Genomic DNA, 12,500 nt, shown 5'->3' on the forward strand with positions numbered 1-12,500 from the left:
CTGAATCTAGAACTTTCATCCACCCGGCATTTCCTTCACCACTGTGTGATAACAACTCAAAAGAAGTCAACAGCCTTTGTTGTGCGTTCTTGATGATGCGAGTACTGTGAACTTGTAATTTCAGAGTCCTTTCTTATGCAGCAGTCAAGAAATGAAAGAGATGGACCCTTGAAGATAGTGTACGCTCAATGGTCACCATGGCAACATCAGACAAACAAGACTTCTGGGACTACAAATGTGGTGGGGTTTGTGAGTGTCTGCAAATGTTTGTGTAGTTTGAGTGCACCTCTGCTTGTGGTTTCTATCTGCCTACAAAAAATGTTTATGTTTGGGTAAAACTAGAAAGAATTGCGTTTGTGTGGACTGCATATGTGTGCAAGTATATTTGCATGTTTGTGTGTGTGCTGTGTGCACTTGTGTGTGTCAGTGTCCATTGATGCGTGTGTTTTAATGTGTGCTGGTACGTGTGCACTGCAGTGTATTCTGAGTGTATTGGTGAGTCAATCTAGTCAGTTGTCATCTAGTGAGAGATCCAAAACAAACTGCACAAAAAAGGCTTGAGAAGAAAAGAAAAAGTATTAGCGATGAATGAGATAAGAGAGCAGAGAAAACATAAGAAAGCCCAAGTAAAATAGTAAACCTTCAAACTTCAACAACAAAACCATCCCTGTGCCATTACCGCCACCTGGTGGCTGACTGTAGAACTGACTGTTAACGGCCGTCCACACCTCACCCTGCCCAAGCTCCCCCAGAAATGTGCATAAACTCCAGCAGGAGCTCAGGAGACGTTTTTAAAGGTGACATAACATATCCACTCACAACTGTAAGGTTTTGCACGCCCCATTACCAGACGCAATGTCAAAAACCTTTAAACAGCCGCATAAAGAGGACAAATAAAACACACACACACACACACATACACACACACACACACACACACACACACACACACACACACACACACACACACACACACACACACACACACACGTACACATACATACACACACAAACACACACAGATGCACACACACACAAACACACACTGCAAACCACACACACACACACACACACACACACACACACACACACACACACACACACACACACACACACACACACACACACACACACACTGTAAACAGCCGCATGAAGACGATAAATGAAAGAGTGGGACTCACCGCATGTGTAGATGACGTTGAGGTATTTGCGGGTGCCGGCGTAACAGGGGTCCCCAAACTCCCGCGAGGACGCCCGGATGCTGCAGCCCTGTCGCCCCTGGCAACGGGTGGTCAGGACCTGCAGGGTGCTCCCGGACTGGCAGTCTGAAAACAGCAGAGATCCAGAGATCCACGTTAGGCACCAATAAGAATTTGAGAAGACTCCCTTGAAAGTGATACTGTCCCATTTTTGGAAATACGCTTATTTCACACCTCCCTTGAGTTAAATAATAGGGTTTTACCGTTCTCTTGTACCCTCAACTGTTCTCTGGGTATAGCAGTGCAAATTTTACCACCATGCTATTAGTTAACATTGAGTCCTATGAGACCAGCTGGCGGCTAACTGGTCTCATAGGACTCAATGTTAACTGCTAGCTTGGGGATAAATTTGCACTGCCATGCCCAGAGAACGGTTTAAGGTACAGGAGAAAGGTAAACCCCTATTATTTAACTCAAGGGGAGGTGTGATATGAGCTTATTTCCAAAAATGGGACAGTATCACTTGAAGGTCTAGGACCGAAACATTGTGTACTAAAGAAAACAGCTAAATGGTCAGTGTGTGGGAGTATTTTCAAGTTGTCTGCTGAGTGACACAGGGCAGCCGTGGCCTAACGGTTAGGGAGTTGGTCTTTTAATCTAGGGGTTGCAGGTTCGAATCCCCCCTGACATCTCCCATCCATGGCTGAAGTGCCCTTGAGCAAGGCACCTAACCCCGCATTGCCCCAGGGACTGTAATCAATACCCTGAAAAGTAGTAAATGTAAGTCGCTCTGAATAAAAGCGTCAGCTAAATGAAATGTAATGTAATGTAATGACACATGGGCCATCTCCAACGCACCTGCCAGCTGAGGGGTGCGAAAAAAAAGTACACTGCAGTTACACAAGCAAGATTGGACTCTACCGGAGAGGATTGATTGCTCTAGGCTTCAGCCATATCTAGCCTGTGTGTTAATCGGGTCTCCAAACAAAGGCCCACGGTCCAAATCCAGCCCGGACATGACAAACATTTGGCCCGACATGATGTCAGAATAATTGGAGACCGCTGCGTGTAGAGTGTATCGCTGTAGAGGAACTGCACATGTAAGCGTTATACCAGAGATTATATATAGAGATATTCCAATGTAATAGGTTGCTATGGGCACCTAACAAGACCAGGTTCCGGTCTGCCTAAAGGGGCGTGTCATAATACTCCTAGCATTGAATAGAACAGTCCTTAGGTCTGCCTAAAGGGGGATTCGCCCCCCCCCTCCCCCTTGCAATAATAGAACCCGGAAACAATGGGCCAATGGAACCTCTCTCTCTCTACTCTCTCTGGTTATACGGTAATCACATGACCTCGAGGCAAACCACGATATACCATAATAGCAGCACAGTAACCGACCGACCGCCCCACATAGCCTATACATTACCTTTGCACCTGCTACACACCTGGACACACACACACACACACACCTGCACATACACACACACCTGCACATACACACACACACCTGCACATACACACACACACCTGCACACACACACACCTGCACATACACACACACCTGCACACACACACACCTGCACACACACACACACCTGCACACACACACACCTGCACACACACACACACCTGCACATACACACACACCTGCACACACACACACACCTGCACATACACACACACCTGCACACACACACACACCTGCACATCCATTCCTGACAGGTGATGTCATGATGCTATGGGCTGGGATGAATGTGCTGCTTTCATGACCAATGTATGGAGGTGGCACAGTGACGTAGCTGTGTGTGTGTGTGTGTGTGTGTGTGTGTGTGTGTGTGTGTGCGCGTGTGCGTGCGTGTGCGCGTGTGCGTGCGTGTGTGCGTGTGTGTGTGTGTGTGTGTGTGTGTGTGTGTGTGTGTGTGTGTGTGTGTGTGTGCGCGCGCGTGTGTGTCTGTGTGTGTGTGTGTGTGTCATACTCTACTACTGACCTATATATCTAAGGAATCCATGGGGAAAACAAGAATCCATATACAGTACATACAGACTCAAAATCACTTAGTCTCAAGAAACGTAGTCCCTCTGTTGGTGGCTCAGAGCACTGCACTTGTGTGAGTATCCAAGCATCACTACAATCCTTTGCATATGAAATCATTTCTGCACAGTTTGGAGTTCATACCCCACACGTGGAGGTACAGGCCTTTTTTACTGCATTCATAACAAGTACTTGAAGAGATGGTAAGACCTGCAGTAAAGTAACTGTAGTGTGTTTTGTGTGTGTGTGTGTGTGTGTGTGTGTGTGTGTGTGTGTGTGTGTGTGTGTGTGTGTGTGTGTGTGTGTGTGTGTGTGTGTGTCTGCGTGCGTGCGTGCGTGCGTGCGTGCGTGCGTGTGTGTGCGCGCGTGCGTGTGTCTTTCTCTCTCTGTCTCTGTCACACAGACAGACAGACAATCTGCCAGGAACAGAGAGAAAGAGTCTGACTCTTCTTCACACACACACACACACACACAACCACAACCACCCACACCGCAGTTGTCTGCACTATTGTGTGAGGGGACACTGGATCCGTGTGGAAGGGCCACCTGAGGGCAGGACCTGCAGCTGCCCGTCAATCTGACAGATGGGAGACTCATCCATCACCCGGCCAACAGCAAAGCGCTCCTGGTCCAGCCTAGCCTAGCCTAGCTCAGGTACCTGTCTACTACCTGTGTCACACACCTGTCTCCTCACACCTCCTCTACTTGTATAGCTACCTGTGTGTCTACACATCTCCTCTTCCGCTCATTGTGCATCCATCACCCGTCCAGCAAAAAGTACAGCCTAGCCCAGCCCAGCTACCTGTCTACTAGGCTACCTGTGTAACACACCTGTCTCCTCACATCTACTGCACTACACACAGCCTGACTACGCTACCTGACTACTTATATGGATACCTGTGTCTACACATCTCCTCTTCCGCTCATTGTGCATCCATCACCCGCCCAGCAGCAAAGTACACCTGGCCCAGCCCAGCCCAGTTCCCTATCTCCTACCAACAGGACTGGACTGGCCACCTGGCATATAGCGGGTATTTCCCGTTGATTTTTTTTTTTACACTTCTGAAAATAAGGGCCCACGAGGGTGCAGGGCCTGGTGCAGGGCCCACCGTTGAGTCAGTTCTGTGCCGCTAATTATGAGGGGGCCCTTTAAGCTAAAAGTGCCCGGGCCCAATTTCTCCCCAAGTCCAGCCCTGGCTACCTGTGTGACACACCTGTCTCCCCACAGCTCCTCTACTACACCACCTGACTACTTGTACTCATTGTGCATCCATCACCCGTCCAGCAAGAAGTACAGCCCAGCCCAGCCCAGCTAAGCTACCTGACTATCTATGTTCACACCTGTCTCCTACACCAGTGGTTCCTAACCTTTTTTCTTAAAGCACCCCTTTACCTGTGCCGAGGACAAGCCGCGCACCCCCAACCAAAACTTCTACACGTGTATACGCACTAAAAATTATGTACGGTAAGTGATTAATTACAATCATTCTTGCTTCAGACATTAATCAATACCTCAATACCTATACATGGGAACAACAAGACGTTTTAATTTGGTTTTGATTTGGCCTAATTCTAATGTCTGCTAGCAGAATTTTGGTCACAACCTCAACACAAACAAAATTCCGCGCACCCCCTGAAATCTCTGGCGCACCCCCAGGGGGTGCCCGCACCCCAGGTTAAGAACCACTGTCCTACACTACCTGACTACTTGTATAGATAGCTGTGTCTTCATATCTCCTCTCCCACTTATTGTGTATCCATCACCCTCCCAGCAGCACTGTACACCTGGTTCAGCCCAGTCTAGCTACCTGTCTACTAGTTGTACGTACGTACTGTATATACACCTGTGTCTCTACACATGCTTATGTGTGCAGTCCAGCTCCATCCGTTGTCATCTCATGCGCTCTATACTGTGCAACACCATTAACATGTGCCTTCCTTTACCTGTCTACATGTGTTCACCTGGCCCAACTCCGCTCAGCTATCTGCCTGTCTAGATGTATGTGAGGGTCAGTGACTTTTCAGCAGTAGCACATTTCAGGGTGGTGCGACGACAGCCAGTGCCACTATTGTATGGATTTTTGTTTTTTTGTTTGCATGTTTCTATCTAAGAAGCATATTCATTGCAGCATGTCAACCACCAAATACTAATTAATATATGGGCATAAGATGTGGTTGTGTCAACTGACATCTGAGCCCAAAAAACGTCTTTGACCCATACACGCCTGTGTAGACACCTTTGTCTCTACACACCTTCTCTACTGTGCAGTCCAGCTGAACCCTGTAACCACATTGATTTCACTATATGTTTCCTGCAATGTGTAATAATAATGTGTATTAGGTCTTTGTCTATATCTTGTACCTATGTATCTATGTAAGCTGTCAGACACCTTAATTTCCCTCGGGATTAATGAAGGTACTCTACTCCACTGGCTCCCACGCCTCCTTTTAGGAAATCTCTTCTCAGTCAGGTTAGCAAGGTCATTTACCCGAACCCCATAACCCCCCACCCTCCCCCGAACCACAAAGCCCCCAAGACTGTAAAAACAAACAGGCTGCTGTTGATGTCTTTGAAAGCAGACACTACTCATCAGTCACACATTGGGGCGCGGAGAGATGAGAGACAAGCGACGAGAGGACAAGCGAGAGAGAGAGAGAGAGAGAGGGAACAAGCGAGGGAGAGAGAGAGAGAGAGAGAGAGAGAGAGAAAGAGAGAGAGAACAAGTAAGGGAGAGCGAGAGAGAGAGAGAGAACACGAGAGAGAGAGAGAGAGAGAGAGAGAGAGAGAGAGAGAGAGAGAGAGAGAGAGAGAGAGAGAGAGAGAGAGAGAACAAGCGAGGGAGAACGAGAGATAGAGAGAGAGAGAGAGAGAAAGAGAGAGATAACAAGCGAGGGAGAACGAGAGAGAGAGCAAGTGAGAGGGAGAGAGAGAGAACAACTAAGGGAGAGGGAGAGCGAGAGCAAGAGAGAGAGAGAGACAGAGAGAGACAGAGAGAGAGAGAGAACAAGCGAAGGAGAGAAAGAGAGAGAAAGAGAGAGAGAGAACAAGTGATGGAGAGAGAGAAGGAGAATGAGAGAGAGAGAGAGAGAGAGAGAGAGAGAGAGAGAGAGAGAGAGAGAGAGAGAGAGAGAGAGAGATGAGAGAACAAGTGAGGGAGAGTGAGAGAAGGAGAGAGAAGGAGAACAAGAGAGAGAGAGATGAGAGGCGTGAGGTGTGAACTGGACTGGACTGGTCGCCCCCGGTGACGTTACTGTGACGGCTCCGACACCCCTATGGAGGCCTGTCACCGCCGGGCCCGCCAGGACAGATGGGGGTCGAAGGTCAAAGGTTAATTGGCCTGGCCTTCCGTTAAGGTAAACACAGAAAAGGGGAGGTGTGGCGGGGGAGTGGGGGTCAATTGGACATCTCTTCACAGTTTTAGGACAAAACGGACATGAAGAGGAAACTGAGGAGTGTGGTGTGGGGTTTCTTTGTGAAAGTTTCAAAACTCCTCACCGATATCCAGTTACTACATAACATACAGAAACACTCAGAAGTCCATTTACTCTGGAATGGCCTCTGGCTAAGATGAACTATCCCAACTCACAGAATGTTTTTTGCAGTTACCTTTTTATTTTTGCTCATTTTTTATTTTTTATTTATTTATAAGGGTTGGGGTAGGTGTGGGATGTGGTGTTGGGGTTAGGGTTGGGGTGGGGGTGGTGGGGACTGGCTGAGAGGGTCAATTGGTGATGCCCCTCAAAGTTTTAGAAGACAAAGAAAGAGGATGTTAAAATGACACTGAAGGGTTTGTTGACCACCTCACCAGACTGTTGAGTCTGTTGCATGAGGCTCTGTCTGTGTGCCTGCCCGTACGGAAAAAATGACAGAGAACTTGTATGATTTACTGAAAGTGGACCATTCTGATGCTTTCTCATACAGAATTATTAATGATGAGAGACGAGTCATGTGGAGATTTTAGGTGGCGAGGAGCCCTTTACTTAAAACACACATCTGCACTGTACAAAGACCAACGGAAGAAGATGGTTAACTTAATTGGACATTCCCATATTCAAATTCAAACTCTCAAGATTCTGATAACACAGATGACGTCATGCCTATTCAAAATGCACACAAAAAAATGCACAATTTTTTTTTACATCACCATTCTAGTAAAAGTGTAGAACGGGTTAATTCCAGGACTAAATTTACCAAAAAAAATGTATATCTGTTTTCACTGTCATAAAAAAGCTCTTGACTTCCATGTCCTGGCCAGAACTAACACTTTAACACTCGATGTACCGTATGCAATAGAACAAGGAGGCTGCCTTGTATCGGTACAGACAACATCACACAATCTCCACCACATTTCCCATAAATGTCCCATAAATTCTCCTGCACTCTAGGTGAAGACAAATGGAGATGCCTGAGTACTATGTGTCTGATGCATCTGTCTATTCACATCAAGTTGACTGCAGGATCTGAAGACAGACACAGGAACAGTGCACAGTAACACATTGCACTGTCAAGCAATGCAGAGACATCTGACCTCACGATATATACCCAACAGTTGTAGAAGAGGCCCTGTGTGTGTGTGTGTGTGTGTGTGTGTGTGTGTGTGTGTGTGTGTGTGTGTGTGTGTGTGTGTGTGTGTGTGTGTGTGTGTGTGTGTGTGTGTGTGCGTGTGTGTGCGTGTGTGTGTGTGTGTGTGTGTGTGTGTGTGTGTGTGTGTGTGTGTGTGTGTGTGTGTGATATCACTGATCCGTGTGAAAGTGATAAATGTGGTGCGACTACATGTACACACCATGGGCTACTGGAGCACACACACACACACACACACACACAGACACACAGACACACACACACACACACACACACACACACACACACACACACACACACACACACACACACACACACACACACACACACACACACACACACACACACACACACACCTCTGAAGTGCCCACATGCACCGTGTGCTGGTAGAGCATGGGAACCTGAAAACCGAATCCCCACACTCACACACATACACACACACAACCCTCTGAAGATGACCCTCTCCACCCTTCTCAGGGGGCCCGCTTGCTAAGGGGGGGGTGGGGGGTGGGGGTGGTGGGGGGGGAGAGACAGGACGAGAGAGAGAGAGGGAGAGAGAGAGAGAGAGAGAGAGAGAGAGAAAGGGACCGAAAGAGAAAGAGACAGAAAGACAGACCAAGAGAGCTGGAGAAAGGAAAGAGGGGGGGAGAGAAGGAGAGAGGGGAGAGTAGGGAAGATCAAGAAAGAAAGAAAGAAAGAGAAAAGATAAGGATATGGGAGGGGGGGGGCGTTCTTTAAGCCCTAATCTACACCATAAATTGGGCGGAGGTGAAGTGTTAGCCACCCTGCTAACATTTATGTTGTGCTGTAACAACGATACACGATACAGCTTCTGCCATGCTTCCCTTGCAACCCCCAAACATGATTAGAAACTTCCTGGAATAGTTGCCATGATGCCAATAGAAACTGATCTGTGGGTTCCGATGGAATTATCCTTCAAATCATCTGCTAGCTCACATACTGTAAATATGTATATAGTATGGCCCAAGTACAGTCATTTTTGCAGGTAAAAAAGGCTATTTCTGGAAATTCAAAATGGCGGACCATGGAGAAGATCCCCCTTTTTATGTATGAAAAGCGCATTTTTTTTCCCAGCCATAATGAATATTTAAAAGTTGATGGTGGTGGTAAGTATTCATGAAAAAGGTAACATTAGTGAATGGGTACAATAGCATGAATTCTGGAAATAAACAACTAAACATTTTGCACAGTGTACCTTTAAAGGGACTGAGCATGTCTCTGACTTGCAACACTTGGTGCCTTTATTTTTCTGAAACAGAAACAAGATACAGTGTCTGGATGACCTTAGTCTAAAATAAAGGCATAAGCAGGACAGCTTAGGACAGGCTGGGCTACTTTTCATCGACTACACTAAGGAATAAACCAGAGCACTCACGCATATTTGTCAAAAGCTTTTCATTTTGATGCACAAAGCGACTAACCTTTCGATGCACATGCGTCTTCCTCAGGGTATATGACAGTTAGTGCAAGTGAATGATGGGAAACTCGGCTTGCCACATTACACAACACAGCAACCACTATTGTGATACTGTCCCATATCAGTGGAGTATACAGCCGTGAACAGATAAGACTGCTCTTTATAAGAGGCATATAAACCAATAAATAACTGAGTGCCAGTCTAGGACTGTGTCTTAGACAAAGGCAGCTTTTGTTGTGGTCCTCCCCTCTGTCACTGTGATGTGTCCCAGACACTTCTGCTGTTTATCCATCTGTCTGTTACGCCTTTCATGAAACGTCACTAATAAAAACCTGCTTCCTAGGAGAGATTTGTATTGGTTTTTTTTATTATTATCATTTTTTTTAGCAGACTTTGGTTTTTGCAGTCTTTGGTTGGGGTTGGGGCTTGTTGTGTATCCAGCATTCATGTCTGCCCTGATTAATGCACAGTCTAGATATGGCTGCAGCCCGGGGGCCCCCACCTGCCAGGGGCCCCCACAGTCTAGATATGGCTGCAGCCCGGGGGGGGTGCACCTACTAGGGGCACCCACAGTCTTGATATGGCTACAGCCTGGGGGGCCCCCACCTGCCAGGGGCCCCCACAGTCTAGATATGGCTGCAGCCCGGGGGGGCCCCCACCTGCCAGGGGCCCCCACAGTCTAGATATGGCTGCAGCCCGGGGGCCCCCACCTGCCAGGGGCCCCCACAGTCTAGATATGGCTGCAGCCCGGGAGGCCCCCACCTGCCAGGGGGCCCATGATTGGAAAAGTGAAAAATTGCAGAATTATGACAAGGTGCAATATTGAAAAATGTGACATGTTGAGTACATTTGGTAGACATGTTCTCCCTTATTCCTAGCATGTAATTATGACACTGTCTCTGTAAATTTGTCACAAAATTTGATTTGTCTTTCTGTCAGTCAGCCTCTTTGCCTGTCTCAGTGACTTTGCATCAAGACTTGCGTTTCTCTCTGTCTGTCTGTCTGCCTGTCTGTCTGTCTGCCTGCCTGCCTGCCTGCCTGCCTGCCTGCCTGCCTGCCTGTCTGTCTGTCTGTCTGTCTGTCTGCCTGCCTGTCTACCTGTCTGTCTGTCCATCTATCTATCTGCCGGCCTGTCTACCTTTCTGTCTGTCTGTTTGTCTGTCTGTCTGCCTCCCTCCCTGTCTGTCTGCCTCCCTCCCTGTCTGTCTGTCTGTCTGCCTGTCTGTCTGTCTGTCTGTCTGTCTGTCTGTCTGTCTGTCTGTCTGCCTGCCTGCCTGTCTGTCTGTCTGTCTGTCTATCTGCCGGCCTGTCTACCTGTCTGTCTGTCTGTCTGTCTGCCTGTCTGTCTGTCCATCTATCTATCTGCCGGCCTGTCTACCTTTCTGTCTGTCTGTCTGTCTGTCTGTCTGCCTCCCTCCCTGTCTATCTGTCTGCCTGCCTCCCTTGTCTGTCTGCCTGCCTGCCGGCCTGCCTGTCTGTCTGTCTGTCTGTCTGTCTGTCTGTCTGCCTGCCTCCTTGTCTGTCTGTCTGTCTGTCTGCCTCCCTCCCTGTCTGTTTCCCTCCCTGTCTGCCTGCCTCCTTGTCTGTCTGTCTGTCTGTCTGTCTGTCTGTCTGTCTGTCTGTCGTCAGTGTCAGGACTGTTGGCTGTGGTTTAAACTTTACATGTGAACAGGCAGCACTAGTGGAATGCCAGGCTGGTTATATGGGGCCTCAGATGGGCAGGTCAATGGAGATGGATGTCCAGGGAAAGGCCTGAGACCCGTTTGAATAATGACCCCGGATGACAAAGTGGGCGCCTCCACCCCAATGTGGGCGCCTACATCCTATCCCCAGGGTTGCCAGATGAGGCCGATGATTTCCAGCCCAAAAAATGCTCAAAACCCACCTAGATGCACAAAATCCCGCCCAATTCTATTGATTTCTATGGCAAAATTTGGGCAGGTTTTAGTGCTAAATGCCATTTTTACCCGCACAAGGCCATCCTTAGCAGCCCAATTGGGCGGGAAACAGCCCAATCTGGCAACACTGCCTATCCCCCTACTCTCTTCCTTCCCCTTCCAGAGCTGCTCTGGTCTGGTCAGTGTGACCCCGGCACAGAGATGACCTGGGTTCGATTCCCGATCCAAGGTCGTTTCCCAATCCGAGGTCATTTCCCGATCCGAGGTCATTTCCCAATCCGAGCTCATTTTTCGATCCTCCTCCGTCTCTCTCTCTCCCCACTCATTTCCTGTCTGTCTCACTGTCCTGTCTGAATAATAAAGGTGTAAAAGTCAAACAAACAAAAAAATAAACAAAAAAAGAGAGCTGGTCTGGTCTATGTGACCCCGGCACAGAGGTGACCTGTGGGGGAAGCTGGGAGACCAGGAAGTGGAAGAGGAAGTGAGGAGGCAGACAGGGGCCCATTAACTCCTTCCTGGATTTGTATTGCAGTAGTGTAGTAGTGAAGTAGTGATCATACAGATGGCAGACACATGCAGAGCAAGGGAGAGGGGGGAAATGTGCATTCAGTCACACCATAAGCAAACACATAAGACACAGAATATATATCTCTCTCTCTCTCTCTCTCTCTCTCTCTCTCTCTCTCTCTCTCTCTCTCTTTCTCTCTGTCTCTCTCGCTGTCTCTCCCTCTCTCTCTCCCTCCCTTTCTCTCACACATGCATGCACCAACCACACACACACACACACACACACACACACACACACACACACACACACCTGCATACACACACACACACACACACACACACACACACACACACACACACACACACACACACACACACACACACACACACACACACACACACACACACACAGAGGGATTGTTGCTATCCAGGTGGTGCCCATGCATGCTTTGCACACAAGTTGACTTGTCATGTCAAGTTAACAACTTTGTGGAAGTTTCCAGAAGCATACAGCTGCATCTAAGGGCGAGAGACAGATGGGTATTATTCTGATGCTTTAAAGGGACACTGAGCAAGATTTTCAGTTGTTTATTTCCAGAATTCATGCTACCTATTTACTAATGTTACCTTTTCATGAATACCTACCACCACCAACAAATTCTAAGTATTCATATATGAAAAGGAGGATCTTCTCCATTTTGAATTTCCAGAAATAGCCATTTTTAGCTGCAAGAATGACTACTTGGGCCATACTAGAATATATTAGTTAATTATTTAGTAAACTTTCATGAGAAGACGAAATTTGGCAATTGGCAACCCAGTTTCAATGGGCAGCATAGTT

At 47.8% G+C, this 12,500-nt stretch overlaps 1 protein-coding gene across 3 annotated transcripts in view; it reads right to left on the minus strand.

Annotated features, from left to right (window-relative positions):
• Nucleotides 1-12,500, minus strand: part of LOC134469418 (protein eva-1 homolog A) — a 190,740-nt gene that overhangs the window by 89,018 nt on the left and 89,222 nt on the right. For all 3 annotated transcript variants that reach the window (XM_063223661.1, XM_063223663.1, XM_063223662.1), the window contains one exon: nt 1,182-1,325. In XM_063223661.1, the coding sequence (XP_063079731.1) occupies nt 1,182-1,325 (144 nt within the window). The remainder of the gene's footprint in view (nt 1-1,181; nt 1,326-12,500) is intronic.

Source organism: Engraulis encrasicolus, chromosome 18 (assembly GCF_034702125.1).
Source record: "Engraulis encrasicolus isolate BLACKSEA-1 chromosome 18, IST_EnEncr_1.0, whole genome shotgun sequence".
NCBI classification, from domain to species: Eukaryota; Metazoa; Chordata; class Actinopteri; order Clupeiformes; family Engraulidae; genus Engraulis; species Engraulis encrasicolus.